The 27,681-nt window shown below is 49.2% G+C and overlaps 1 protein-coding gene across 15 annotated transcripts in view; it reads right to left on the bottom strand.

Annotated features, from left to right (window-relative positions):
• The window catches only part of Macf1 (microtubule actin crosslinking factor 1), a 341,227-nt gene extending 313,891 nt beyond the window's left edge, over positions 1-27,336 (bottom strand). For 14 of the 15 annotated variants that reach the window (XM_085838973.1, XM_085838974.1, XM_085838978.1 and 11 more), the window contains exon 1: positions 24,012-24,283. In XM_085838973.1, coding sequence (XP_085695099.1) covers positions 24,012-24,231 — 220 coding nt within the window. In that variant the 5' untranslated portion in view covers positions 24,232-24,283. Of the gene's footprint in view, positions 1-24,011; positions 24,284-27,234 lie in introns of those variants that run through there. The other variant, XM_085838977.1, reaches the window with a different exon arrangement.
• Positions 27,337-27,681: the final 345 nt, after the last annotated feature.

Genomic DNA, 27,681 nt, shown 5'->3' with positions numbered 1-27,681 from the left:
ACTTGACTCACTTTCTGAACTAACAGTGTCCAGAAACAGCAATTACTCCCTTGTTCTGTCTAGAAGCGATCCACTCCAACCCAGAGACTTTTGTTCTAAAAGGGAACTTAAGAACTGCGTTTACTTTTTTGTTTGTTTTGAGACAGGGTTTCCTTGTGTAGCCCTGGCTCTCCTAGACTTTGTAGACCAAGCTGGCCTTGAACTCAAGAGATCCACCTGCCTCTGCCTCCCAATTACACACTTCTGCGCCACCACACCAGGCCAAACTGAGTTTACTTTTAACCAAGGAGAATTACTTGAGTAAGAAATTCCAAATCCTCATTCTACCCTTTCCACTGTGTTAGCCAAGTCATATGTTTTACAATGCATTGCTTTGTATAAAATTCTCGGAGACTTATATACTACAAACTTCTCCATAACTGGGGGGGGGGGGGGGACACACATCTTTAATCCCAGCATTTGGGAGGCAAAGCCTGGTCTATATAATGAGTTCCGGGCCAGAGAGCTCACAGCAAAACTCTGCCTCAATTGATGAAAAGGAAAAGGAATTTTCCACAGTTCAGAACTGTAGAGTTGTAAGGCACTTCAGTGTGTGCCTGTCATTCAGAAGCTAACAGCCAGCAATGACACTAGCAGCTCCATTTTACTAACATTTTCACAATCATCTCAACTAATGCAAGGCAATGCTCTGATTGTGAGGGTACCTCTGTGCCCGTGTAAAATCCTCATCCAGAGCTCTGAAACCTGTGGTTGGCCCTGGGTCTAAATGTCCCAGTCTTAATAATACTGAATGTATAGGGTACTGTTATAAAGCTCAAATAAGATGAATGTAAAATGGCTTTGAAAATGTAAGTTATCTCAATGAAAATCGTTAAAAAACAGTGACAGTATAATGTATGCCAGCAGCTCATCTGTATTCTTATGGATACCAATAAATCAGATTGATTTTAACAGATGAAAACCTAAAGATAAAAGTGAGTCAGCAATGTTTCTCAGGGTACAGCAGAAGTGGGGCCCAAACCTGGAGTCAAAGGGTTTCACTATCATATTTCTAGTCAGGAGTGTGTGTGGATGTGTATGTGTATGTGTGTGTGTGTGTGTGTGTACATGTGTGTATGTATCTAATGTGTAACTCTCTATGCAGTTACTTCTGTGCATGCTGAACTAGTTGCAGTCCCCTCCTGCACCTGGTATATACATCTAACAAGAACTCCAGGTCAACCCTGAAGTCTGTAAATACCATATAGTTGACATGTGAAATCATGTTGAAGTGTGAATGTTCTTTTATTCCTCGCCCAGGTTGGCACATGAGGACTTTAATCTTCATATTTCTGTGAAAAGACAAAATCTAATTCTGAATTAGCATGAGTACTAGCCTGTAATCCCAGTGCTTGGGAACAGACAGGAGATTTGGGAGTTGAAAGCCAGCTTCAGCTACATTCCCAGCCTAGACTGAAAACCTGTCTTAAAATTAAAAGTTGGTGTGGCGGTACCAGGGTTATGCAGTAAGACCCTGAGCAAACTTAAGGACAAAGCCTGAACCTTCCAGTGAGCTCACAGAGACCGTCTTTGTCCTCATGCTTCCACGGCACTTGTCAAGTCCCATAATTGTTTGTGTATCTCTTCGCCTTGCTAGATGCCAATAACCAGGGCAGGAACCAGACCTCATTCACAAGCCCGACACCATCACCAGCAATGAGATTTAATAGTCATTCGTTGAGGGATGGAGGGGAGTTCTCCTGGTTGCTGCCCACCCTGAAATGTTAGCATCTGGTTATCTAATGCTTCTTGTTTATTGGCCAGCTATCTGAAACAGCCTTTGGGATACTTGGGAAATGAAGGAGAGCATTTATGTCCATACTGAATCTTCTAGCCCTGCCAAAACTATGCTCACTACCAACACACAGGGTAAGAGCTGCCAAGCAGTTCTGGAAAATCCTGACAACCATTCCTAATAAAGGTGCTTTAGACACAGCTCTGCTCAGTTCACACTGCATTGCATTATTTGTCATTTTAGTCTCTTCTAGGAGCAATTTATATAGCTGGGAACTTCAGTCCTCCCTCTCGACATGGAAATCCCACTTTATTTTATATAATAATTCTTCAAATTATAACAGCAAGGATGCAACTTACTCAGAAGCCTGCCAACGGTAATATAAATTTCCCCCATATATCTCCAAAGCAATATATGTGTATGTGTGTGGGTTTCTTTTTGAGATAGTGTTTCTCTGTGTAGCCCTGGTTGTTCTAGAACTCGATTTGTAGATCTCCCTACCTCTGCCTCCCATGTTCTGGGATTTAGGCATTCACCACCACCACCTGGCAACTTTTTTTGAGACATAGTCTCACTACATAGCCCTTGGCTAGCCTCCAACTCAAAGCTTTATCTGCCTCTCTCATGCTGGAATTAAAGGCATGGATGCATGCTAAATGTTTTTAGGATTATTTGTTTATGTGTATGTGTGTGCTTCCATGAATCATGGTACACCAGGACACCAATAGAGGTTTGTCAGATCCTCTGGAGCAGAAGTTACAGAGTTACACTGCTGCTCTGAACAGAATCCTGCTTCTCTGCAAGAGAAGCACACGCTCTTATCTGCTGAACCATCTCTCCAACCCCAGAGTTGTTGTTTTTTTTTGTTTGTTTGTTTTGGTTTTTTGTTTTTTTTTTTTTTGTTTTTTTTTTTGGTTTTTCGAGACAGGGTTTCTCTGTGTAGCCCTGGCTGTCCTGGCACTCACTTTGTAGACCAGGCTGGCCTCGAACTCAGAAATCCGCCTGCCTCTGCCTCCCGAGTGCTGGGATTAAAGGCGTGCGCCACCACGCCCGGCTTGAGTTGTTGTTTTTTAAAGGCTGATAGGATAGGGACTGGAGAGATGGCTCAGCAGTTACGAAGAGCACCTGTTGCTCTTGCAGAGGTCCTAGGTTTGATTCCCAGCAACCATATGGAGACTCCCAACTATCCAGAACTGCAGTTCCAACCGGGGATCCAACCCCTCTTCTGACCTCCTCCAGCACCAGGTACACATGTGGTGTACAGCCATACATGCAAGTAAAGAACTCATATATAAAAGTAAATTAAAATAAATGAATACAAATACAGTGTCTTTAAGAAAGAAATAGGCTTGTGTCTGAGAAGACTCACATTCCTACATACTGGAACAAAGTCCGTCAGAGTAAAGTCAAACTGAGGGGGATGTCTGAACGCCCATCCAGGAACAAGCCCTACTTCCTCTTTGGAATAACAGGGGAGCCCAACTTCCTTTCAGCTAGAAGCCACCAGCAACTTGACCCTGGGAGGTACTGAGATTTCTTCCTTTTTGTGTTTTTAATTCTGCTGGTTGAAAGCAGTCAGAGCCAGTGACAGCCCCAGCGTATCCTCCCTCTGAGGAGGGCAAAGCAAAAGCCTGCAAAGGAAACTTAATGGAACCACTCAGCGAGCAGCAGTTTTTCAAAGACGTTCAGCCGCACACCCTAACCTCTTTGTGCTCTGCAATAATCCCCATTTCTTAAGAGAAGGGGGGCGGAGGGGGGGCTGACAGAAAACTCCCTGCAGGCAGGAAGACTGAACAGCTTACAGGAGCTGATACAGCAAAAAACCAACAGCCGCCCTAGCGAGTCCTTTACCATTTCATCTGATTTCCCCCAAGCTGCACTCCCAAGTAGCGTCCTAATGTCTAGGGTTGTGGGACCGGGGGTGCTGGGAGGTGGGGGTTACAGCTTTGTCTTTAGTTTTCCTTCACTGGGTAGGTGTTGTAAACAAGTATGCTGGCCTCAGTCTTAAGGTTTGAAGATTTCTCTCCTTCACGTGGAAAGAAAGGCAAGGCTAGTCACAGGAGAGCAGGTTTTCAAGAGGGGGTAGGGGGTGCCTGCCTGGGAAGTTTCTAGGAAAATCAACATCTCAAAAAAAAAAAAAAAAAAAAAAAAAAAAAAAGTGTAGTCCTGAGCACACTGAAGATAAATCAAAGCTGGGGCTCCAGGGCCACTCAGGACGGTTAAGGAAAGGCAGCCCGCAGCCCTGCTGGCCTGTCAAAACTTTCTCTGCTAGCACTCGGCGGAGATTAGACATTAACTCGCTGAACTGCTTCGCAAGCCAGCCCCCAGGGGCTGAAATCCGAGCTCCGAGACCAATCTTTATTTCTGAGAGGAAGAAAAAAAAATAATAATAACTAGACCCCTGCCTCAACCAAGCAGGCCCAGACATTGAGGGGGGTGGCGTGGGGGTGGGGAGGCCTCGCCACCGCAATCTGCACACTCACCGGCCACGCCGCCCACCCGACCCCCACGACCCCCCGGGTGCTCGGCGTCCTAGGCTCCCGAGCGACTCCTCCGAAGAGGCAGGGAGACAAAAGCGGGCGAGCGGGCGGGCGGGCGACCCCCGGAGAGCCACCGCAGGGAAGCTCGCCCCGGGAAACCGAATGAGAGCGTCTCCCTCGAGCCCAACTCCTCCTCCTCCTGCAGAGTCCCATAGCAGGCGGTCTCCGGAGCCAGCTCCACGTCTCTCCTCCTTCGGATCCGGCCAGATAATAGAGCAAACAGTGTGACCGGAGATAGGAGAGCGCCGAGCGCCGGCCGGGCAGCGGGGCTCCCGACGCTTATCTCAACTCCACAGAAGCCAGCCCCGGAGTGGCGGCCGCGGCTCCCGGCCCAGCCCCGCACGGGTGGACGCGCCCCCCGCCCGCCCGCCTCCCCACCTGCAGCCGGCCGAGCCCCAGGCCTCCGGCTCCGGCTCCGGCCAGCGCCGGCCCGGCCGCAGCCTCACCTTTGTAGCGCTCCAGCACATCCTCGTACGCCTGCACGAACTCCTTCTCCTGGCTGCGGTTGGCCGGCTGCTGACCCGGCACGTAGCCGGCCATGGCTGCCCGCCCCGCGCTCTGCCCGGGCCCCGGGGGGCGCCGGCTCCAGGCCCGCGCGCTGAAGCGGCGGCGGCGGCCCCAGCCTCGGCCTTTGTGCGGTTCGGCGGCGGTGGCGCCTTGGCTCTCTCGCTCTCGGCTCTGTGTCCGTCTCGCCCGGCCCGGCAGTCGCGCTCGGCTCCCTCAGTCCGCTCGCACCCGGCCCGCTCGCGCTCCGCCGGTCCCGGCTCGCGTTTCCGCCTCCCCACCCCTCGGCTCCGCTCCTCCCTCAGCCCGCCCCGGCGCGACGGCGGCGGCGGCGCCTCCTGTCAGGAGCGCCGGGCCGGGCCGGTTCCCCGCCCCTCAGCCCGCCGCCTCCGCCGCCGGGCGCGTCCTCAGCCCCGGGGCTGCAGCCCCTGCTGGGCCGGGCGGGCCGCCTACCGACCACCGCCCGGGCGGGCCGCGGGCCCGAGCGGAGACACCGAGGAGGCCGGCTGCCGCCTGAGGCCCGCCGCCAGGAGGCCCCCTGCACGTCCGAACAGGAGGCCGGGCGGGCCGCAGCGGCCGGGAGACCCCCGGGCCGACCCGGGCTGGGCCGCAGCCGCCCTCAGCGCTGACCTCCGCCGGCAGCCGGGACAAAGGAGGGAGCCCCGAGCCGGGCGGACCTGTGCGGCCGCGGGAGAAGGACCTAGAGAAAACCTTGAAGGCAGGCGGGGAGCAAAAGACCGTGATGCCTCACAGCCAAGGCCACACGGCTCCAGAACCAAGACAAGGGCGAGCCCCAGCCGGGACTGATACGGGAGGCCGAAGGGAACGGAACGACCACAAAGAAGCCCGGGAACAAAGGGTTGTCCAGAAACAGACGAAACTGAAGTGGAAGCGAGGGCGACAGAGCCATCACCATAAAGTAAACCAGGCCAAGGAGCAGAGCCTGAGAAATGACAACTGAGAGAGCGATGAAAACACGATTCTGACCGCACATGGGGGGAGGGCGTAAATCCAAGGGGGGGAGACCCAATAGGATTACTAAAGTGTGACAGCCCTCTCCACTCGGCGACTTAGATCAAAAGGGAGAAATGTGGGAACCTGAGGCTGCACCAGGACTGGCAGGGAACAAAGGAAGGATTCTGGAGCAAAACTGGTTAGGGCAACGCGGGGGAAGCCAGTAGCCAATTATTCTCAGCCCTAGAGAAAGAAGAAAGGAAACGTAAATACGAGCAGGGATGTATTGAGGACCATTTTGTCCCCAGCGTCATCCATCGGGTTCTCTATTGAGTTGTATATCACCCAATCCCAACAGTCATGGGTTGACTGGAACCAAAAGTAATGAATGAGGAATTCCAAGATGGTAGCTCACACCTGTAATCCTAGCCCTCAGGAGGGAGAGCAGGAGAGTTGCTACAAGTTCTGTCTGGACCTCGCAATGAGACTGTTTCAAACAAAATGATACTTTTAGCCCACTTTTGCCCCATCCAACCGTAGTTGACTTGTTCTTCAGGGAACAAGTCACTAGTAAATATCACAGTAAAGGCACATGAGCAGGTGGTATTGAGCAACCAAAATCGACACTTGGAATTCCATCTCAGCTCTCATTCTTAAGCAGTAGGAGCCTCTTACCCTAGAGCAAGAATTATAGCTTTGTACTGTTTGAGTAATGTTAAGTATTTGGTCAGTCATTGCTCAGCACATTAATTACGTGAAATGATGCTTTTCACTAATAGGTGCAATCATCGCTTTCCACATCACAAAGCAGATGAGCAAATAATTAATCATATCTCTTCCCATCAATTTTTGCTCAGCTTCCCAAGCTCTGTACAGAGAAGGCCTGAAAGGACATGGGAAATCCTTGGGAAGAAATGCTCATTTCTTCCAGTTTTACTCTGTGCATACACACACACACTATCTATCTACACACACATATATATAAAATAGTTCACTGATTGAGGTCAGATACTAATGAGCTCAGTCTAGAAACACAAAGGAAATAAGTCTTAGCAGTATTTTTTTCTTTTTTTTTTTTTTTGGTTTTTCGAGACAGGGTTTCTCTGTGTAGCCCTGGCTGTCCTGGCACTCACTTTGTAGACCAGGCTGGCCTCGAACTCAGAAATCCGCCTGCCTCTGCCTCCCGAGTGCTGGGATTAAAGGCGTGCGCCACCACGCCCGGCTAGTATTTTTTTCTTAAAGAGTAAAAGGCATTTAGCAGAGAAGAAGGAGTCGGTGTGGTACTTCATAGCAAGCACTTTTTTTTTTCTTTTTTCAAAACAGCAGATAATACTAGAGAACTGCTAATTCTGGAGCTCTTGACTGTAAGTGCTGAGTCACTGCATTTCCTATACTATTTTATACCAGTAGGGCTAAGGAGGCCTGAGTGCAAGTACACATCCACAGGCCTCCACCCTTACCCCTTTACAAACACCTACCTCCGCCCTCAGTTCATTGCAGCGAATAGAAAAGTACCCCTATCCCCTCCTGGGCTACATGCTCCAGTTTGTGAGCAGGTTCCTCAGGAACTATGACTGATACTTGCCAACGCTTGGGAAATAACAGAGTATGGAATAGTCTACTGTGCTAAACAGGTTCTGTGGAAAACGGGGAAGGAAGGAAAAATAAAGCAAAAGGCTGAGATTCCTAGTAAGAAACACAGTAAAAAGCCAAGCATGGTGGTGCATGCCTTTGATCCTCGCACTGAAGAGGCAAAGGTGGGGGCATCACAGTGAATTAGAGGCCAACCTTGTCACTATGTAGCCTTGTGATAAGGCTACATAGTGAGACCCTGGACTTTTACCCTCAGCAAAAAGAAACAGAACACAGGAAAGCCACTACCAAACCCATAACCAGGCATTCGGAAGGCTGAGGCAAGAGAATTGTAAATTTGAGGGCAGCCTAAACTATATTTATATATGGTGACACCCAGGCTCCAAAGGAAGAAAAGAAACCTAGTAATTAGGAAGAGGCTGGGTTTGCACAGTGGCTAGAGTGCCTCTCTCCAACCCAAGTTGCTTTCTTGATGAAATTTGCATTTAAATACTCTCCCGGGAGTTTGGAGTGAAGCATTCTTCTAATGAATGGCAAAGGGGAAGTCCACATGTTTGGCTGATGCTCCTGTTTTATACAGAGAGGCTAGAGGGAACAGAGCTTCTCGGAGGGAAGGAAGAAAGGCTAACAAAGTGCAATTTTTGTTTTTGTTTTACTTCTTTCAAGCAAGAATCTAAGTTGATTGCCAAGCCATACAATCCAGAAGCTCTGGGGCTCTCCTGGGCCTGCTAAAGAGTTTGCCTTGGAAGAATCAGACAGCAGGATGGACTTAGGAGGACATCTAGTGGCAGAGGTGGGTGATGCAAGGAAATAATCCTCATCTTGTCAATTGCCCTTCCCCCAAAAGCCTCAACACATTTTTCAATCCTCAAATATACTCTCTTATCTCAGAGCCTTCCTACCTGGTTTCCTCCAAGACTATGCCCTCCATTGTCTCTCTCCTTTAGCACGACTCACTTCTACTCTTGGAAATTCTAAAGTCTTCCTCAATTCACTGTGTTCAGCAGTAAGCACTCTATAACTGAACACTATCTGCTGCCCTCTTTTATGTACCTTTAAGTGTGTGTGTGTGTGTGTGTGTGTGTGTGTGTGTGTGTGTGTGTGTGTGAATGCCGGCAGAGGCTATAAGAAGGTGCCGGATTCCCTGGAGATAGAATTACAGGCAGTTGCCGGGAGCCCCTCTCGTGTGCTGGGAACCTCTCTCCTGTCTTTTGTTTTGTGGTGGTTTATTTATTTATTTATTTATTTATTTATTTATTTATTTAATGTATATGAGTACACTGTCGCTATCTTCAGACACACCAGAAGAGGGTATTGAATCCCATTACAGATGGTTGGGAGCCACCATGTGGTTTCTGGGAATTGAACTCAGGACCTCTGGAAGAGTAGCAAGTGCTCTTAACCGCTGAGCCATCTCTGTATCCCCTTCTTTTTTCATTTTTTTTTAAATTTATTTGTTTGTTTGTTTTGCAGCAGTGGCTGCCCTGGAACTCTCAATGTAGACCAGGCTGGCCTGGAACTAACAGAGATCACCTGCCTCTGACTCCTAGATACTGGTATTAAAGGTATTCAACACCACACCCAACCGCCTTTTATTGTGGGACAGTATCTCTCTAAATTGCCCAGGCCAGCTTTGAACTTGAAATTCCCCTATGTTAGCCTCTCTGCTTACTTTTATATTAAGGATAATTCATTTACGAGCCTCCTGAGGGCCTGAGACTACAAGCCTGTGCCACCACACTGCCTCTTTTCTTTCTTTCGTATTACATTTTTATTTCTTTTTCATGCATTTTCATGTGTGTGCATGCCAAGGCATAGGCACGCAGGGCAGGTGACAAGGTGTGAGCACTGGTTCTCTTCATCAACCTATATTCTTGTTTCTTTGAGGCAGGGTCTTTCTCACTTCTTCCTTTGAAAGTTCCCGCAAGGCTGCTCTTGACCCTGAGGTCCTTTTGCCTCAGCCTCAGTTACAGGCATGCACTGCCAGCTTACCTTTTTTTTTTTTTAAGTAGTTTTTTTGTTTTAATTTTATATGCAGGAATGTTTTGTCTACATGGATGTAAGTGTACAAAATAGTGCCTACAGAAATCCGAAGAGAGCTTTGAATCCCCTGAAACTGGCAATGCAGATGATTGTGAGACACCACGTGCATGCTGGGAACTGAATTCAGTCCTCTGCAAAAGCAGCCAGTGCTCTTAGCCACTGATCCATCTCTCTAGCTCTGGCCAGCTTGTCTTTCAGCCTTCCATAGCATTAGCTCCGTAAGCCCTGGGGCTTTTGTATGTGAGGGTGCCTGAGGTCCTCAGCATATGGCAAACAACACTGTATATTTAGGACACTCTTGAATGTTTAAATTTTTGATCGACTACAAAATAAATGAGTGAGTGAGACGATCTTAAAATACTGAGCTGTCTGTGGCTTTTGACTAGGCTACAGTATTTAAGAACTTTGGGCTGGGTTGTAGCTCAGTGGTAGAGTACATCCTTAGCATGTAGAGAGCTTCATTCAGTCCCAGCTCACGAAGACACACACACTCACACAAATAGTATATTTATTTCTCATGGCCTCATACTTTGTGGGCAGCATTTTCCTCAGAACCAAACTCTAACCCTTTGCCTAAAAAAATCCACTCCCTGCATCTCCAACTCCTGAAAGCCTAGAGGGAAACTCCTGGCAGTGCATGAAGCTGGTTTTAACTGGCCCAGGCAGCTCTTTTTAATAACCCCACCTTTTAGCTGAGTGGGAGTCAAGCAGGCCTGAAAGCCCAGCACGTAATCCAGAGGCATGTGGGTCTCCGTGAGTTTGAAACTAGCCTGGTATACAAATCGAGTTCCAGGACAGCCAAGGCTGTTACACGGAGAACCTTGTTAGTTCAGGAGCTGGGTGTCAATGGTGCATGCCTTTAATACCAGCACTCCTGAGGCACTCTCAGTGTGCCAGCCTGGTCTACATAGTTCCAGGACAGCCAGAGTTACATAGTTAGAAGCTGTCTCAGAAAACAAAACAAACCAAGCAAACAAACAAATAGACAGTATTTACTCAGTGGTCAAGAACTGGAGCTACTTCATATTCAGATTAGAAAGAGGGAAGTGAGAAATCCTGTCTCCTTCCCCTCCCCAACCTCTAGGAGACTTCCTTCCAACACTTTGTCAACTTGGCTTAAGCAGCTCTATTTTCTATGTGTGAACTGATGCTCTATAAATACATCTGCTAGTAAGGTGTGGTGTGTGTGTGTGTGTGTGTGTGTGTGTACTCTATTCCTCTTTATGGCACTATCTGCTGTGTCTTACATGGTGTGTCTTTTACATTCCCCTATAGAAATTGGTATCAGGCGCAGCAGGGACTGCTCAGATTGATCATTTGGTTGGAAGCAAATGGCCAGGTTCTAGTCTCAGTCTTAGAAGTCCCACCTCTAGGTCAGTCCCTCCCCCTTTGGCCAGTCCTAGACAAAGTTGCTTTCTGCCTTGGAAACCTAAGTTTTGCCCTAAGTCCCTTAGTCCCCTCTGGGCAGCTAGACTTTGCCTGCCTCTTGTGCTGCCCTCTTCTGCTATAAAAGTGCAATATCCCTCATCTCAAAAGCCGGGATGGTGCCAGCCACCCAGGAAGAAGGTTCCCTGCCACCCAGCAGCCCATTACCATAGCAACCCTCAAAATGGCTGGGTAACCATAGCAACTGGCCAAGTCTCACCTTCTTAGCCTCTCCCTAGGCCTTCTTCTCTGACTTCTCAGAGTCACTGCCATCTCCCATCCTCCCTCCAGAGAACAAGAGGAAGGACCCTCAACAAGAAGCTGTCCCAAAGAAGTGTGGAATGCCTCAACCACCCAGGCCTGTCTTCACAGAGTGCATAGAAAGGATGTGAGGACACTCGTGAACCATGAAGTGCTACACACACGGTTCTGGTCATTGTCTTACTCAGCACTGTAAAGGCAGTAGTTGCCTTAGGCAGAGCTAGAATCCTTCCCAATTTGGCCCTTACTGGTTGAGAGACCTCAGGCAAGGTACTGAACTCTCCAGGTGTCTGTCTCTTTACTATAGAACATCAGCTTCTTAAACTCAGTTTGACCATTGTGGTTCACAACAGCATGTACCACACAAGGCAGATAGCTGGCACTCAGAATGGATCAGTAGTAGTTACAGAGGGCCCTAGCCCTCCACCATCTCCCAACAGTGTGGATAAAACTGTATTCTTTTTCCTCTTGAAAAAATCAAACCTCATTGGGCAGTGGTGACACACACCTTTAATCCCAGCACTAGGAAGGCAGAGACAGGTGAATCTCTGTGTTTGAGGCCAGCCTGGTCTACAGAGCAAGTTCAAGGGCAGCCAGGGCTACACAGTGAAACCCTGTCTTTGAAACAAACAAACAGGGGCTGGTGAGATGGCTCAGTGAATAAGAGCACTGACTGCTCTTCCAAAGGTCCTGAGTTCAAATCCCAGCAACCACATGGTGGCTCACAACCATCCATAATGAGATCTGACGCCCTCTTCTGGAATGTCTGAAGGCAGCTACAGTGTACTTAGATATAATAATAAATCTTAAAAAAAAAAAAGAAACAAACAAACAACAAAGATTTGAGCCTCATTCACACCATATCTCCCTTCCGCAAGAGAGGGTCTCATTCTTGTGGGCACCTGAGGTTCTTACAGGTGAGGCTGCAGGCAGGCTGCATTCACTATACAGGAAACTGGGAGGTTCCTGAAACTCAAAGACACAGCAACTTATCTATAAAACTTCCCTCCCTCCATCTGAAACCTCACCTTCCCACACTACTCCACCACAGGAGCCTGTGAAGGACAGAACCTACCATTAATCCCCAGGGCCTCCATGGGTCCTACAGTGTAGTAGCCTCTGTTTTTAGGTGAGAACAGCAGTGTGGAATACTTCCCCAGGCATCTGAGCAAGCCTGAGATACAGGCTCTTCTGACCTGGCAGAATTCCTTCCCTCACAAATGAAAGACTAAGATTTAGTCTCAACTTTTTTTTTTTTAAAGATTTATTTATTTATTATATGTAAGTACACTGTAGCTGTCCTCAGACACACCAGAAGAGGGCGTCAGATCTCATTACAGATGGTTGTGAGCCACTATGTGGTTGCTGGGAATTGAACTCAGGACCTCTGGGAGAACAGTCAGTGCTCTTAATCACTGAGCTGTCTCTCTCCCCCCTAGTTTCTTTCTTCCTTTTTAAATATTTGTTTGTTTGTTTGTTTGTTTATTATATGTAAGTAGACTGTAACTGTCTTCAGACACTCCAGAAGATGGCATCAGATTTCGTTACAGATGGTTGTGAGCCACTATGTGGTTGCTGAGATTTGAACTCATGACTTTTGGAAGTGCTTTTAATCACTGAGCCATCTTACCAGCCCCCCAGCCCCTAGTTTCAACTTCTTATTTTTGTTTCTCTTTTCGAGAGGAGGTTTCTCTACATAGTCCTGACTGTCCTGTGTCTTCTAGGTGCCTGGGTTACAGGATTCCTCACCACTCCTGGAGTCATTGTTTTTTCCCTCTCTCCCTCTCTCTTCCTTTCCTTTCCTTTCCTTTCCTTTCCTTTCCTTTCCTTTCCTTTCCTTTCCTTTCCTTTCCTTTCCTTTCCTTTCCTTTCCTTTCCTTTCCTTTCCCTTTCTTTCTTTCTTTCTTTCTTTCTTTCTTTCTTTCTTTCTTTCTTTCTTTCTTTCTTTCTTTCAGGTAAGAGCAGGGGACAGTCTCACTCTATAGCTCTACCTAGCCTAGAATTTGCTCTATAGACCAGGTTGATCCTGAATTCACAGAGATCCACCTACCTCTGCCTCCTTAGTTCTGGGATTAAAGCCATGCGCCAAAACACTCAGCTCAACTTCCAACTTTTTGAATTTTCAAAACTCCATTTTTGGGATGCTCCCCTCCATTACCCTGGCAGAGTTCTGATTAAAGCCAGGGTCCATGGGTCTGAAGTGTTTCAGGTACAACAGATGCCACTGCCAAAAAACAGCTCCTGGTTACAGAACAAATGTGCCGAAGCCTCACTCTGTGCATCCTTGGAGAAGAACATGAGTCTTGTCTGGAAGAATCCCAAGCAGGGGACACAGTGTCCCTGGGACTCAGTACCTCCCGAGGCCCCTGGGCAGGGGTACTAGGGCAGGGGCTCTCTTCTTCAGAAGTTGACTCTGGAGTAGATAAACAGATTAAAAACTAGAGAAGGGTGGTGGTGCAGTGTGACGGTTGAGAAGTGGAGCAGGGGCTGGCATACAGCTCAGTTCATAGACTGCTTCCCTGGCATGCATAAAGGCCTGTGCTCAATTTCCATCACTACAGGAGGCAGAGGAAGAGGGCTCTCTGGGTTCAAGGCCAGCCTGTCTACATAGTGAGTCTTGGACAGCCAGAGCTCCATAATGAGACCCTGTCTCAAAAAGCCCAAAAAATAAAAATACAAATATAAATAAATAAATAAATAAATAAAATCAGAACTCAAGATGAAGACAGGAGTTAGAAATCAAGGTCATCAGCCAAGCATGGTAGTGCACACCTGTAACCCCAGAACTCGGGAGGCAGAGGCAGGCGTATTTCTGAGTTGGAGACCAGCCTGGTCTACAGAGTGAGTTCCAGGACAGCCAGGGCTACACAGAGAAACCCTGTCTCGAAAAACCAAAACAAAATCAAGGTCATCTTCAGCTAGATAGCCATCAAGACCAGCCTGTGCCACATGAGACTGGCTCAAAACAAGCCGGTGAGAGAGGCACAGGGATGGTGGTAATCTATAATCTATAATCCTAGAGAGGCACAGGGATGGTGGTAATCTATAATCCTAGCCCTCGGGAGGCTGTGTCAGAAGAATCTCATGGACCAGGTCACCCTGAGCTACACGGCAAGACCTCATCTCACAAAACAGTGACAGAGGGGCCAAGAGGTGGCTTGAGAAGGACCCAGGCTCCGTTCCCAGCACTCACATGGTGGCTCACAACCATGTGTAACTCCAGTGGCAGTGAATTCAGTGTCCTCTACTGGCCACTTCAGGCACCAGACATTCAAGATAAGCACTCAAACATATAAAATGAATTTTAAAGACTCTTTTAAAGGCAAAAATTTCTAACACACAAGAGGCCCTGTGTTTGATCTCCTGCACTATGAAAATATAAGAATTTAAAAATCTATGAAGCCGAGCATGGTGGCACATGCTTTAAATCCCAAAATTCAGCAAAGGCAGGCAAATATCTTGGAAGTCCAAGGTCAAATTAGTCTACATTGAGAGTTCCAGGGCAGCCAGAACTACCTAGAAAGTCTGTGTCTAGTTGTGATAAAAATGATATAGTGGTGGTGCATGCCTTTAATCTTAGTTCTCTTGAGTTTGAGGATATCTGCCTTCCTTTGCTGAATTTTGGGATATAATATGTATAATATATTTAAATATATACTATATGTATGTATATATATAGAAATATAGAGAGAATATATAGAATATATAGAAATATACATATAATATATATAGAGAGAGATCTTGCATTGCCAGACATGGTAGTACATGCCTATAATTTAGCACTCAGGAGACAAAGGAAGGAAGATTGTTACAAGTTCAGGCCAAAAATATATTTTTTAATCCATTATGTGTGGGTGGGTGTTACACCTTTAATCACAGTGCTTGGGAACAGAGAAGTAAGTCACTGAGTTCAAGGCCAGCCTGGTTCAGGACAGCCAAGGGTACACAGAGAAACCCTGTCTTGACAAAAAAAAAAAAGTTATTGTTTTATACAACAGAAATAAGCTAATAAAAGTGAGTAACACTGGGGGCGGGCATGGAAAGTATAGCACTGCACAAAGTTTCCTTTTGGTATTGGGAACTGAGTCTAAGGCCCTCAGCAGGCAAGGCAAGTGGTCTACCCCTGAGCTATGTCCCCAGCTACCTTTAACATATTTACTCTAAGACAGAGTCCTACTAAAGTTACTCAAGTTGAACCACATCAATCCTCCTGCCTCAGCCTGCTGAGTATCCTATAGTACCAAGCCCACCTCTTTTACATAACTGTGGAGCCAAGAATGGAATGAATAAGATGATTGGTTGATTGATTGATTGATTGATTGATTGATTGATTGAGTTAGTTATAAGACAGCAGCATCTCACTAGGTAGCTCTGGCTAGCCTAGAACTCATTTAAATAAGATTGTTTGTTTGTTTGTTTGTTTATGAGGCAGTGTCTCACCATGTAGCTCTGGTTGCTCTAGAACTCACTCTGTAGACCAGGCTGGCTTGAATTCACAGAGATCTACCTGCATTTGCCTCATGTGCACTGCAAATTAGAAGCATGTGCCACAAGCCCAGTTAGGATTGGGGATTCTTGTTTCTGGGTAAAGGGTATTCAGAATACCATCCTTTCTACTCTTGCATTTGTCTCAGACTTTCTGGAAAGAGCGAGGGCTTTAGCATCAGTTGGACCTGAAGCACGGGACTGAATAACTCCAAGGGAACATCGTGCCTGTGAGACTTCAGGAGACACCATGCATATTGATAATGCTGAACTCTGACTTCCTCTAGCTTCCTGGACAACTCCAGACAAGTTGCTTGGTTTTGCTGTTGCAAATAGCTGTGATTTCCCAGGGATCCGTGGGGGTGAAATGACATGCGTAAAGTCCTAGTACACATCTAGGAACTCAGCAGCAGAGCTACCAGCCATGACGTGAGCTCTCAGGAGCTCCCAAGCTGGGCCCAGAACTCAGCCCCCAACCCACCCTCTGTGTTCTTCAATTCCTAGCTCCCACCCAGGTGTTCTCAAGTCATTTTCTTCCCTTCCTACTGAGGACAAAGAAAGGAGAGAAAGAATAAAAACACATAATGGATGTGCCCTCTCTTTTCTGGGTGCTCTAGCAAGTGCCTACTTCTTTTCCAAGTCCCAGATAAAAAGCCTTCCATTGCTTCAGGTCCCAGACGGACAGACTTAGCAGGAGGCCCTCTCCCCTGAGAACCCCCACACAGTTTTCCTCAGCTTCAGTTCAGCACAGCTCGAGCAGTATCCCCACTGCTTTCGTGGACAGGAGCTGGACCCTGAAACCTTGAACAAAGCAACTAAAGGAGTCAGCAAATACATGACCAAGGAAAAAGCAAGGGAGTAAGGCAGCACACTCATAGACCAATGAGAAACTGTGTGTCTGAATCAAAGATACTCAGGGGAATGGCCGCTATAGATGAAGGGTTACCTGTAGAGCAGACACAGGGCCAGGCCACTTACTCCCATGACCTTAGCCCACTTTATAAGCCTCTGAAGCAGCTCTCTTGCTCCCCGATTTTAGCAATAAAAATGTGGGGCCCAATCAGGTAAGTAACTTTTCAGGGTCCACAACTGAGATATGGAAAGATATTCCCTTGCATGAATGAAAGGAAGAGAAAAATAGCCATGGAAATGAACAAGTGACAGCCAGGGAGCAGCATCCCCCAAGGCAACTCACTCACAGAGGCTCTGAGCAGAATCCTCCCCTGTGAAAACCTCCGGGGTAAGAGCCCATTACTCATTCTGCAGATTACAGGGGTTTCACATCTTTTTAGCAGCAGCCTTAGTCCAAAGAAAGATCACAGCTCAGGAGCCCCTTTCTGTCCCTACAGAAAAGTCCAGGCAGAGCCCGGAATCTGGCTTCTGCCCTGACTGCTTCAGGCAGTCCATAAAGCCAGACCACAGCCGGTCTCAGCTACAGCAACCATGAAAAAAAGATGCCAGACGGCCTCAGTATAACACGTGGAGATGGTGGATAATTAATTCTCACACCCAGGTATGGTCACAGGCCTTTCTGAGGTGGCGTACTGGTAGAGTACAGGCTTAGTGCAGTTCAAGATTCTAATACAGTCAGTTCTGCCTTTCTTCTAGTGGCATCTCATCTCTAAGAAATGACAGCCTTCCACAGTCCCCAAAGCATCCAGTCCTTCCTCTGCGTTCCTAAACTTCAGAACAGATAGCCACGTGCCAGACTGCCATTCCTCTGGATTACCTGGAACTCACTCAGAAAGCGTGGTGGAAAGCCACTGGTAAAGACAGGATTGTACACTGCGATGCAGCCACCTCCCTGACCAGCTGGGAGTCCCAAAGGGACCCGAGCCTCAGAGAAAGGACAGCTTGGCTATCTTTTTTGCCGCGTGCACGGAATTCTGCCCACGTGGTCATTTTCTATCCCTCCAGTGAATGTGACCCAGATTTGCTTTCAAAGCACTGCAGCTGAGCTGGTGGTGTGTAGCTACCGTTCACTCTGCCCCACTTTCCCAGGCCTCTCCCGCTATTGAAACCAGGCTCCAGGACAGAGCCAGGCACTCAGAACACACAGTCAAAAAGGAGCGAGAGAAGCTGGAAAGAGAATGAGCTTTCTTGGGTACAAAGCTGCAAAATGCTCAGGATGAGAAAGATTGCTTGCCCAGGAATATGGGTTCCCAGGAGAATTCTTCCTTAGGGTCCCACTTCCTACCCCTATAGCCTTCAATTCCAGCTGTGGCTTGGATAGAATAAATCACTTCCATCTGCTCTCTGGCAAGGCCTTGGAATGAACAAAAGAAAGCAACAGAAGCGGCAAGCTCAGGCGCATTCCTTGCTGGCCTAGGAAACCACTGGCCTCCTGCAGCCTTCCCTGCCTCTTTTGGTAGGTATCCAAGTAAAGGAAGGACAGCACTAAGAGTAGTTACAGGTATGGAAACCTCATTCAGTGATCCCTGGAAGCAGGTATCCATGGTCACCCTTTTACAGATGAAACTATAAAAGCACCACAGGGTAGTTATTCGGCTAGATGTCCTGACTCTGTATAAAATTGTCATTGTAGCTCCTGGTACATAGCTGCAGTCCGGTCTTTTTTTTTTTTTTTTTTTTTTTTTGGTTTTTTGAGACGGTTTCTCTGTAAAGCCCTAGCTGTCCTGGAACTCACTCTGTAGATCAGGCTGGCCTCGAATTCAGAAATCCTCCTGCCTCTGCCTCCCAAGTGCTGGGAGTAAAAGCATTCGCCACCACCGCCTGGCCAGTCCAGTCTTTTTATAGCAGGTGAGTGGGTGGATGGATGGATGGATGGATGAATGAATCTGCTGTCCTAGAGGAAAGTTGCATAAAGAAAAAGGGGGAGCAGGTGCCCTTCTGTGAAGAGCATGATAACATGCTCAGGACTGTCCACCCAGGGTGAGAAGAGCAAGAAAGAACTCCTGATTATAACAGGGTCCATGTCTGCTAGAACGGACCTGGAACAAAGAGCTTGAACATAAGACGCAGAAGTGTTAGGAAGAGATACACTGTCTGATAGGAGGGATCAGAGGCAGCTTCCTGGAGCAGGCTCTAGTGGAGTAGATGTTAGAAATGGGTAAATGAGTGACTCTACGACGATGCTGCCCAACTGGTTAACCGGGCTGTGTGCATTCTTAGCCTGAGTTCTTGTGTGCCCAGCTTTCACAATGTAATCAATTTCTTTCCTTCCATCCTCTCAGCTAGACTGAATTCCATGAAGAAAGGACCATATCTTCAGCTATCTTTTTTTTTTTTGGTTTTCCAAGACAGGGTTTCTCTGTGTAGCCCTGGCTGTCCTGGAACTCACTTTGTAGACCAGGCTGGCCTCGGGCTCAGAAATCCACCTGCCCAAGTGCTGGAATTAAAGGCATGCATCACCACACCCGGCTTCAGCTATCTTTTAATATTAACGACAAAAACAAAAAAGGAGGGCAGCATGGGAAGTGGCTGCAGAAAGATTGAGAGTCGGGTGCCACGGGGGAGAAGACATCTTAAAACCAGAGCCATGGGCAGTCAGTCTCCTGCAGGGCCCCAGACAAGCGGCTTCAGCTTCCTAAGTCAGCTCACTTTGCTAATTAATCAGAAAAGGTAGCTTGCTTTCCTTCTTTCTCCCGGCTATTGAAAGACGCTTTCCCTGACACCTTGGGCTTCCTCACTCTTCCTCTAAACCTCCGCATGTGGCTCCCTGCCTCCCAGGGCTGACTGACGCCTAGACCCGGTTAATTCAAACAGAATTGTGCTCTTCCTCTCTTCTCCATCCTCCTCCTCCAGGAAGCTGCTGAGATTTACAGTTTGCTTGCCCTGGGAATTTTCTTGTAGATTCTAATAAAAATGTCATCAACCTTCAAAAAACAAAACAAAACAAACAGAAAAAAGGTGGGCTTGGTGACACACCTGAAATCCATCTCTTGGTAGGTAGAGGCAGAAAGATCAGAATTCAAATCAGCCTCTGCTACACAGATTGTTCAAGGCCAGCCTGGGCCATATGAGACCTTGAAGAAAACAAAACAAAAGCGAGAAGGGCCTACATACCTGATGTTAGATGGAGGGATGAATTCCTCATTGATGGGTAGAATGTGAATACCTTTGCACTAGCCCTGCCCCAGTCAAAACAAGACACTTGGCCCATATCTACAAAAAATTAGTCACAACCACTATACACATCCACAGTGCAACAGATGATAACGGCGCCCCTAGAGTTATGTGGTTGTAATTTTGACCATTTTCTTCACCTGTTCTCCATAGATCTCAAAGAAAACAGCATTTAGGGGCTGGAGAGATGGCTCAGAGATTAAGAGCACTGACTGCTCTTCAGTGGTCCTGAGTTCAATTCCAAGAATCCATGTGTGGCTCACAACCATCTGTAATGGGATCTGATGCCCCCTTCTGGTGTGTGTGAAGACCATGACACACCCCATAGACCCAAAGAAGTTAAACAAGAAGGCTGGCCCAAGTGAGGAATAAAATAGCAATGGGAAGCAGAGAAAGGGAGGGGCCTGGATGAGAGGAGAGGGGAGGGGATAGAGGGCAGGATCAGGTATGGGGGAGGCAGGAGAGAGGCCCAGAGGACTAGGAGAATGATGGAAATATGCACCTGCCAGGGTGGAGGTGGGGTGGGAAGAGAATCTCTTAGAAGTCCCAGAGACCAAGGATGGCAGAGACTCCTAGGACTCAATGTGGGTGACCTTAACTGAAATGCCCAACAGTGGGGTATGGCACCTGAAAAGACTACCTCCAGTGGTCAGACAGTGGAGAAATGGGGATACCAACCCACCTTCAAATTTTCAACCCAATATTGCTCCTGCATAAAAGAAATGCAGGGACAAAAATGGAATGGAACAGAGATTGAAGGAATGGCTGATCAGTGACGGACCCAACTTGGGATCCATCTCGTGAGTGGGCACCTATCCCTGACACTATTACTGACGCTATGTTGTACTTGTAAATAGGAGTCTAGCATGGCTCTGAGTGGCTCTACCCAGCAGTGACTGAGACAGATGCAGATACCCACAGCTATGCACGGGACATGGTTGGGGACCGCTATGGAAGAGTTAGGGCAAGGATTAAAGGAACTGAAGGGGATGGCAACCCCACTGGATGACCAACAGTGTCAATTAACCTGACCCTCTGGGAGCTCCCAGAGTCTGAGCCACTAACCAAAGAGCATACACCGGCTTGTCGGAAGCCCCCAGCACGTATGTAGCAGAGGGCTGCCTAGTCTGGCCCCAGTGGGAAAGGAGGTGCCTAATCCTGCAGAGACTTTATGCTCTAGGGTGGGGGGGGGGGATACCCACCCTCTCAGAGGTGAAGGGGAGGTGGGAGTGGGGGGGCAGCATTAGGGATGTAAACAAATAAAATAATTAATAATAACAACAACAACAACAATAATAATGACGGGGGAAAAAGACACCAGAAGGGGCTAGGGACTGGGAACTCTCTACATGTGATGAGTCTAATTCTGACACCTCCCACTTTGCTTCATAACCCAAAACCTGAGGGAGGAGAAAATTACACAGGACACAGCTGCTTCCAGCGTGAGCCTGACTTCACTTCCTCCCAGAAGGCAAGCTCTGCCTTAGGGAGCTTCAGAGCATTCCGGGTATCTATCTCAGCACCCCTGCACCTACATGTGGGAGTCTCCCCAGAGGCAAGGCTGCCTGTCTCTTTACTCTGGCGGAGCCCCCACAACATTCTAAAACCGTATAGAGACTTCAGCCAGACTCTAAAGTAGCAGTCTCGCCTGTCTCTTGCTGCCTCTCTCCTCTCCTGCTAAAGAAACACACCCAACTGCAGCAGGGCTATTTTTAAACACGGCAGTTTCCCCATCTCCAGCCTCATTGGTCCAGCCCCCTCCCCAAGACAGTCGTTGGTGATGTCGGCATGCAGGGACCATCATGGTGCCAGAAACAAAGCACCACAGCCTAGCCCAGAGACAAAGCACCACAGCCCAGCCCAGCACCTATCCTTTGCTCTGCTGACCAGGCAGGGTCCTGAGGGCCTTTGCCTGAGGATTGGGCTACCTTGAATCCCTTTGACTTATTGCCTAGACCAGAATCTTAAACACCAGGGTCTTCTCTAAGAAGACTTAGGAGAAATTGTCACAAAGCCATCTAGAACTACATGTGGGTGATGGAAGATGAATTTGAATATAAGGAAGGGAAAATGAGGCATCCTCTCTGCCTTCAGGAGAACAAGAGGCCTGTGAGTCAGAGCCCCCTGAGTTTAAGGCTAGCCCCTTTAAGGCTAGCAAGTAAACCCCTTCCTGGCCTGCTCCAAACTTTGTTACTAGATGATGTCTCGGGGGCAAAACAGCTGAGAAGGACTTCCTCCAAGGGCTCTCTTTGGCCCACCAGCGGTTCAAACTGCAGCCTACCTGCCAAGGTTCTCTGCTCTCTGCTCTCCTTTGGAGCTCCCTCCTGCTTCTTTCTTGACCCACAAGTCTACATAACCCTCTCAATTCTAATTTCCCGTTACAGTCCACTGCCTGTTCCTCTTCACAACTGCCCACTCAATACTTCTTGCACTTCTTTGGTCGACACTCCTTATTTGATGACCTCTCGCATGCACAAGGCCCTGGGTAAGTCACTGAAGGGCAACACATAAAATAAGCCCCAGCACTGAGCTGCTCAGTCGTGAGTGAGGGAATGAGGAATGATGTTCCCTGTGGGTTAACTGCTTTGCTGTGCAAGCGAACAGGAGGAGAGAGAAGCATGAACCTGAGTGGAGGAGGAGGCTTTGGGTACCACTAGAGGCTTTAGGGCTAGAATGGCTGGTACTTAAGGAGGAGGAGGAGGAACTGCCAGCATCTTGCAGAGAAGGAAATTAAAGCGTAGAGGTTGGATCCCACAAGCTGCATACCTTGAAGAGCAAGCAAGCTACTGCACAGCGCTGCAGGGGTAGAGGTGCTGGCTGGCCTGATGCGGAAGAGATAGAATGGGGCCTGGTTTGGGGTGGGTCTTTATGTTGAAGCCTTTATGTCACAGGCAATGAGGAGCCGAAGATGGCTTCCGAGCGGTTGGGTAACAGTTAGCAGGTTTGCCCTTTAGAATAAAATGTTCTGACAGTCACGTGGAAGGAGGAAAAACTGAGGGAACTGGAACCATGAGGTTGATCAGAGGGTGTGGTAACATACAATACACTTAAGGTGTCTTATCTGCCTGACACGTAGCAGACAGCAGGACAGACCTTGGCAATGGACTGAGAGCTGGAGATGTCACTGCACTAGCTGTGGCACTTCCCTATCTTTCTACCTGCATGGTGACACCAACATCTGCTGTAATACCGAGCATACCCAGGGAGACAGCTGTGGATGCCCTCAGCAAGGCAGCTCTCTCATTAAGTCAAAAACAACACTGAGGGCTGGAGTGACGCTCAGCAGTTAGAGCCTCAGCTATGCACTAGAAGAGGGCTTCAGATCCCATTACAGATGGCTGTGAGCCACCATGTGGCTGCTGGGATTTGAACTCAGGACCTCTGGAAGAACAGTCTCTCCAGCCCCAAGCCTCGGCTTCTCTTACAGAGGACCCAGATTCAGTGGCAAACACCCACACTGATGGCTCATCACCACCTGTGACTCCTTGCCTCCTCTGAGACCAAAACCCACACTCCTAAGCACAGCTGCTTGGAAAGGGCAGGCAGGCATCTTCTGACCTGACAAGGGGAGGCAGCCCCTAGCCCTCACACCGACAATCGAAAGGCAATCTGACTAAAGTTGGCTTCTCCAAAGACTTCCTTATAAGGAAATAACACAACAGAAATCAAAAGTTTTTATTCCTAAACATAATCATTATAGTATTGTCGACTACAGCAGAACACTGGGGAGAGACTAGGAGTTAGGGATAAAATCTGAGGATGTGTGGTGGCACATACCTCTTATCCCAGCACTCAGGAAGCAGAGGCAAGGGGATCGCTGTGATTTTTGAGGTCAGCCTGGTCTACAGAGCAAGTTCCAGGACAACCAAGGCTACATAGTGAGACCCTATCTGGACATATACAAAAAATAACAATTTTAAATAACCCATAAAGTCTGAGATGTAAATCTGAAGCTCTTTTTAAGGATGAATGAAGAGAACAGGTCCACAGTGGGACACAGGTCACCAAGGTAACTATTATGTACATAAACTACAGCCTAGTGGGAGAAACGCAGGGCAGAGGTGCAGATAGGAAACTAGGCCTCATTCAGCACGTCGGAACAGGGCAGTAGGCTTCCTTTTTCTTTCTTTTTTTTCCTTTCTTTCTTTTTCCTTTCTCTTTCCTTTTTAGGTTTCTCTTGAAAGTTCTTTCATCCTCTTTGCAACAATAACAATCATAACAACAAGTTAGATTCCAGCTGACTTGACTCTGAGGACCTCTCACCACCTCACCATGCGGGTGCACACTGACCCAGACTCCCTCAACCCTGCAGCAGCCAGCTAGCAAACGCTGAGGATCATTCTTACCAGCGACTCGGACCACGGCACGTTCTGCAGGGTCCAGCACAGAATCCTGGCTTTTCCGCTTCTTCTGCTCATGCAGTGGCAGGTTCCAGGGCAAGGTGTCCCCAGGGGGACAAGGAGACAGGCTCCCTGACCGCTCACTCCGGTAAGATCTCTCACTCCGACATGACCTCTCACTCCGACAGGATCGCTCACTGAGCGTTTCTTCATCAGAGGAAGACATGGTCCAAGCAAGAGTGGCTACAGGAAGGACGAGATGTCCTGGGAGAAGGGATCTGGAAGAGAGAAAGAATAAATGTGAACAGGACCAAGAGTCACACAAGGATCACTGATACTCGGGTCCTGACTCCTGACTCTGCCTGCTACTGACTTGACTTGACGTCTTTACCTACTTGAACCTCAGCTTTTTTTTTTTTCATTTACAAAATGATATAGCACATGCCAAGACTAATTTATGAGGCATAGGGGAAAATTATATTAGGTAACATACACACACATACACACACACACTCATATATGAGAGACAGAGAGGAAGCGAGAGAGATGGTTAGGAGAGTATACTATCCTTGTAGGAGACCTGACTTCCATTCCCAACACCCGCCTCTGGCAGATCACAACTGCCTGAGCTATCTCTGACTCTAGCTCCAGGGAGCTGAGGCCCTCCTCAAGCCTCTTCAGGCTCCAGTGCTCATGCACACATATCCATACACAAACCACATACATACACAGAATTAACAATAAAATAAGTTTTTAGCTAGGCCTGCCTGCTAGAGCATGCCCGTAACACTCAGGAAGCAGAGGCAGTCAGAGCTCTGTGAGCCTGGTCTACATGGCAAGTTCCAGGCTAGCCATGGCTACATAGTGAAATTCTGTCTACAATAAGAAAACAAAAAACAAAACAAAAAGCCCCAAAAACAAACAGCAAAAACAAAAATACTGTGTGAGTGTTAGCAGACTGATTGTCAGGCAGAAAAACAGGAGCTTAAATTCTACTCCATTATCCATTATTATCCATTAGCTATATGTCCCCAGAGAAGCCATTTAATCTTGTCACCCTCAACATTCTCACCTATAAAATGGAGATGGTGCTAGTTAGCATCCCATCTCACAGGGTTGTTTGCAAGAACTAAACTGGTTCCTGCTATTTGATGCCAGGTACCCAGTAAGCACTCAATACAGAATCTGTTCTTACCTCCCCCTTCCTCTCACCTCCCAGGAATGCTATAAGGATAAAATGGGACAACAGATGGAAAGGATTTTCAAAAGCTCACGAAGGATCTCATCGGCAGGAATGGAAAGAGGCATGAGCTAGAACAGGTGGAAATTCCCGATTCCTCCAGCACACAGATTAGACACGGCACCAAACCTGAAGCAAGGTAGACCTGGTGTGGCCACTTACAGTTGGTGAGATCGGGGTCAAGTCACTCCACCTCTCGGGGACTCAGTTTCATCATCTGCACAGTGGGGGAGGGACAGTACTTCTCCTTAGAGGATATTTTAAGGACACGGTGAAATGTGCATGTAAACTTAGCTGGTTCCATGTATGTCACACAGCAGGCATTAGATAAAATATTCATTGGCTCATTCCAAGGGCTGTTCGGGAATAGATCACACAGCGTGGGGGCAGGGGTGATGGTAAGGACTGGCAGGTTTTCTGGTCAGTTTAGCTAGTGGGGGGAGAAGAGTGGAAACACTATCATTTCAAGCCAGCTGGGTTCCACCAGCCAGACTGGGCAGCCTTCCCTCAGCCGGGCTCAGCTCACTGCACAGAACCATCTGCTACACATGGCCCACCACCCCAAGGGCTCTCAGAGCCAAGCTGGTGCATGCCTTCAGCTGTCCGCCTTCCTATAAGGCCCAGATCTAGCTCAGGTACACAGTTCTGTTGGGGCTCTAGAATCCAAGGAAGGCAAGAGCTGTCTGTCAACTTTTCCTTATGGGGAATATCTGCATACTGAGCTGTGCAGAGCAGGAAAGTGGCCTAAATGGCTGGGTCTTTGGCACAGCTCCTCCTGGATTCTGGGAATCTCAGCTTAGAAGCAGCAAGAGGCAGAGACTGCCTTCTGGGTCACTGACATCTCTTCCAGAAGCACAGAACTCAGACAAAAGAACCATCTTACGGTGCAGAGGGTCTCTATAAAACCCGTGGCAGATAGAACAGCTCTGCCAGGACATTCCTGTGCCAGGAGTGTGTGGATCTTCTCATGGAACACTCAGACCCTCTCTCACCACCGAAAGAGTCGAAAGATCCAAGGACTGGCACAGCTTTGCCCTTTGTCGCAGCATTTGCCCCCAGTCTCACCATTACTATCTAGCACCTACTTGCCACCTTTTTTGTCCGTTCAGGTGCTGAAGTGACAGCCCCAACCTCCAGGAAACTCGGGCTGTGCCATCCTACCCTCAGCGCTGGGCAGGGAACTGCCCCTCCTCTCAGACCACCTGCTTCATTCTAGAGCCGCCCATTCCCCTCCTAGACGCCCATTTTTACTACAAAGGCCCCCCGCAAAAGCAAGGCCTCTTCCGTGAGAAGCCCGGCCCTGCTCGGGTCTACCCTGCTCGCTGACAAGTCCCCGACCGTTCACGCACACTCACACCTGTGTGACCTCCGGGCTTCCGCCCTACTCCTCAATCACTCTGGTCACTCCATCCAGTCCCGGTTGGAAGGAACGCGCGCCCACACCCCCAGTGCATCGCGACGGTCCCCAGGCCACCTGGGTCCGCTACAAGCATCTGACCCGGCACTGACAGGCTGCGGCCCTCCCCACCTCGCCTCCACCCCCACGGTGGGGGAGGGGCGCCCCCCCCAGGAGCCGGTGGCGGCGCGGGTGGGTCCGCGTGCCCGCCGCGCGTGGCTGACAAAGAGCGGGGACGCGTGACCGAGGATCGGCAGGGCGTCGGTGGCACCGACCGATCTCAGGAATCCGGAGGCGACTTTCCCTGCCCAGCCCTGCCCGCTCCTGTCCCTCTCGTGTGCCCCATTTGTCCCCCCGGGAAACACGCCTCCCTTTGGCCGGGGCAGCGGCCGCCCGAGGGAACCCGGGCTCCGCGCGCCCTGCGTTCCCCGCACTCCCCGCGCTGCAGGTGCGAGGCCCGCACGGCCGCGGTGCTGGTTGCCTGTCAACCGGTCCGCCAGCCGCCCCGGGGCTGGGGCGCGGCCGCCCCTCTCTAAGGCTCGCCGAGTAGCGGGCGGAGGAACCGGGACCCCCGAGCCCGCCCCGCGCCTTACCCTGTGAGCGCGAGGAGGAGGCCGGCGGGCGGCTGCGGTGCGGCGGAGGGGAGCGGCTCCCACAATGGCCGAGCTCGCGGCGCCGAGCCCCCCGCCCCCCGCGCCCTAGCGGCGGCGGCTGAAGCGGAGCCCGCGCAGCCGCCCAACCCGCTCCCCACCCCCGGCGCCGGCGCCGCCCCCCGCCCGCCCGCCGCGCTCTCCGCCCTGCACCCCGCCCGCCTGCCCTGCGGGGCCGCGGCCCCGCGCCCCTCCTCACTGACCTCGTGTCCTCTCGCGGTCCCTCCCCTCGCAGCGGCTCCGGGGTTCCCGGGGTCATTTCTCACCCCTCATTCCCCGCCCTCTGTGCGACCGACCTCTCCGCCCTCAGCCCGGGGCTGCTCGCTGACCCTGACCGGCCCCTGGGAGCTCTTCTCGGCCAGTCCCAGGGTGACTCTCCCAGGCTCGGGC

The sequence above is a fragment of the Mus caroli genome, unplaced genomic scaffold, assembly GCF_978045245.1.
Source record: "Mus caroli unplaced genomic scaffold, Mus_caroli_1 scaffold_6, whole genome shotgun sequence".
Lineage (NCBI taxonomy): Eukaryota > Metazoa > Chordata > Mammalia > Rodentia > Muridae > Mus > Mus caroli.
The sequence above is the reverse complement of the archived record's forward strand: the minus strand, read 5'-3'. Positions and strand labels throughout refer to the sequence as shown.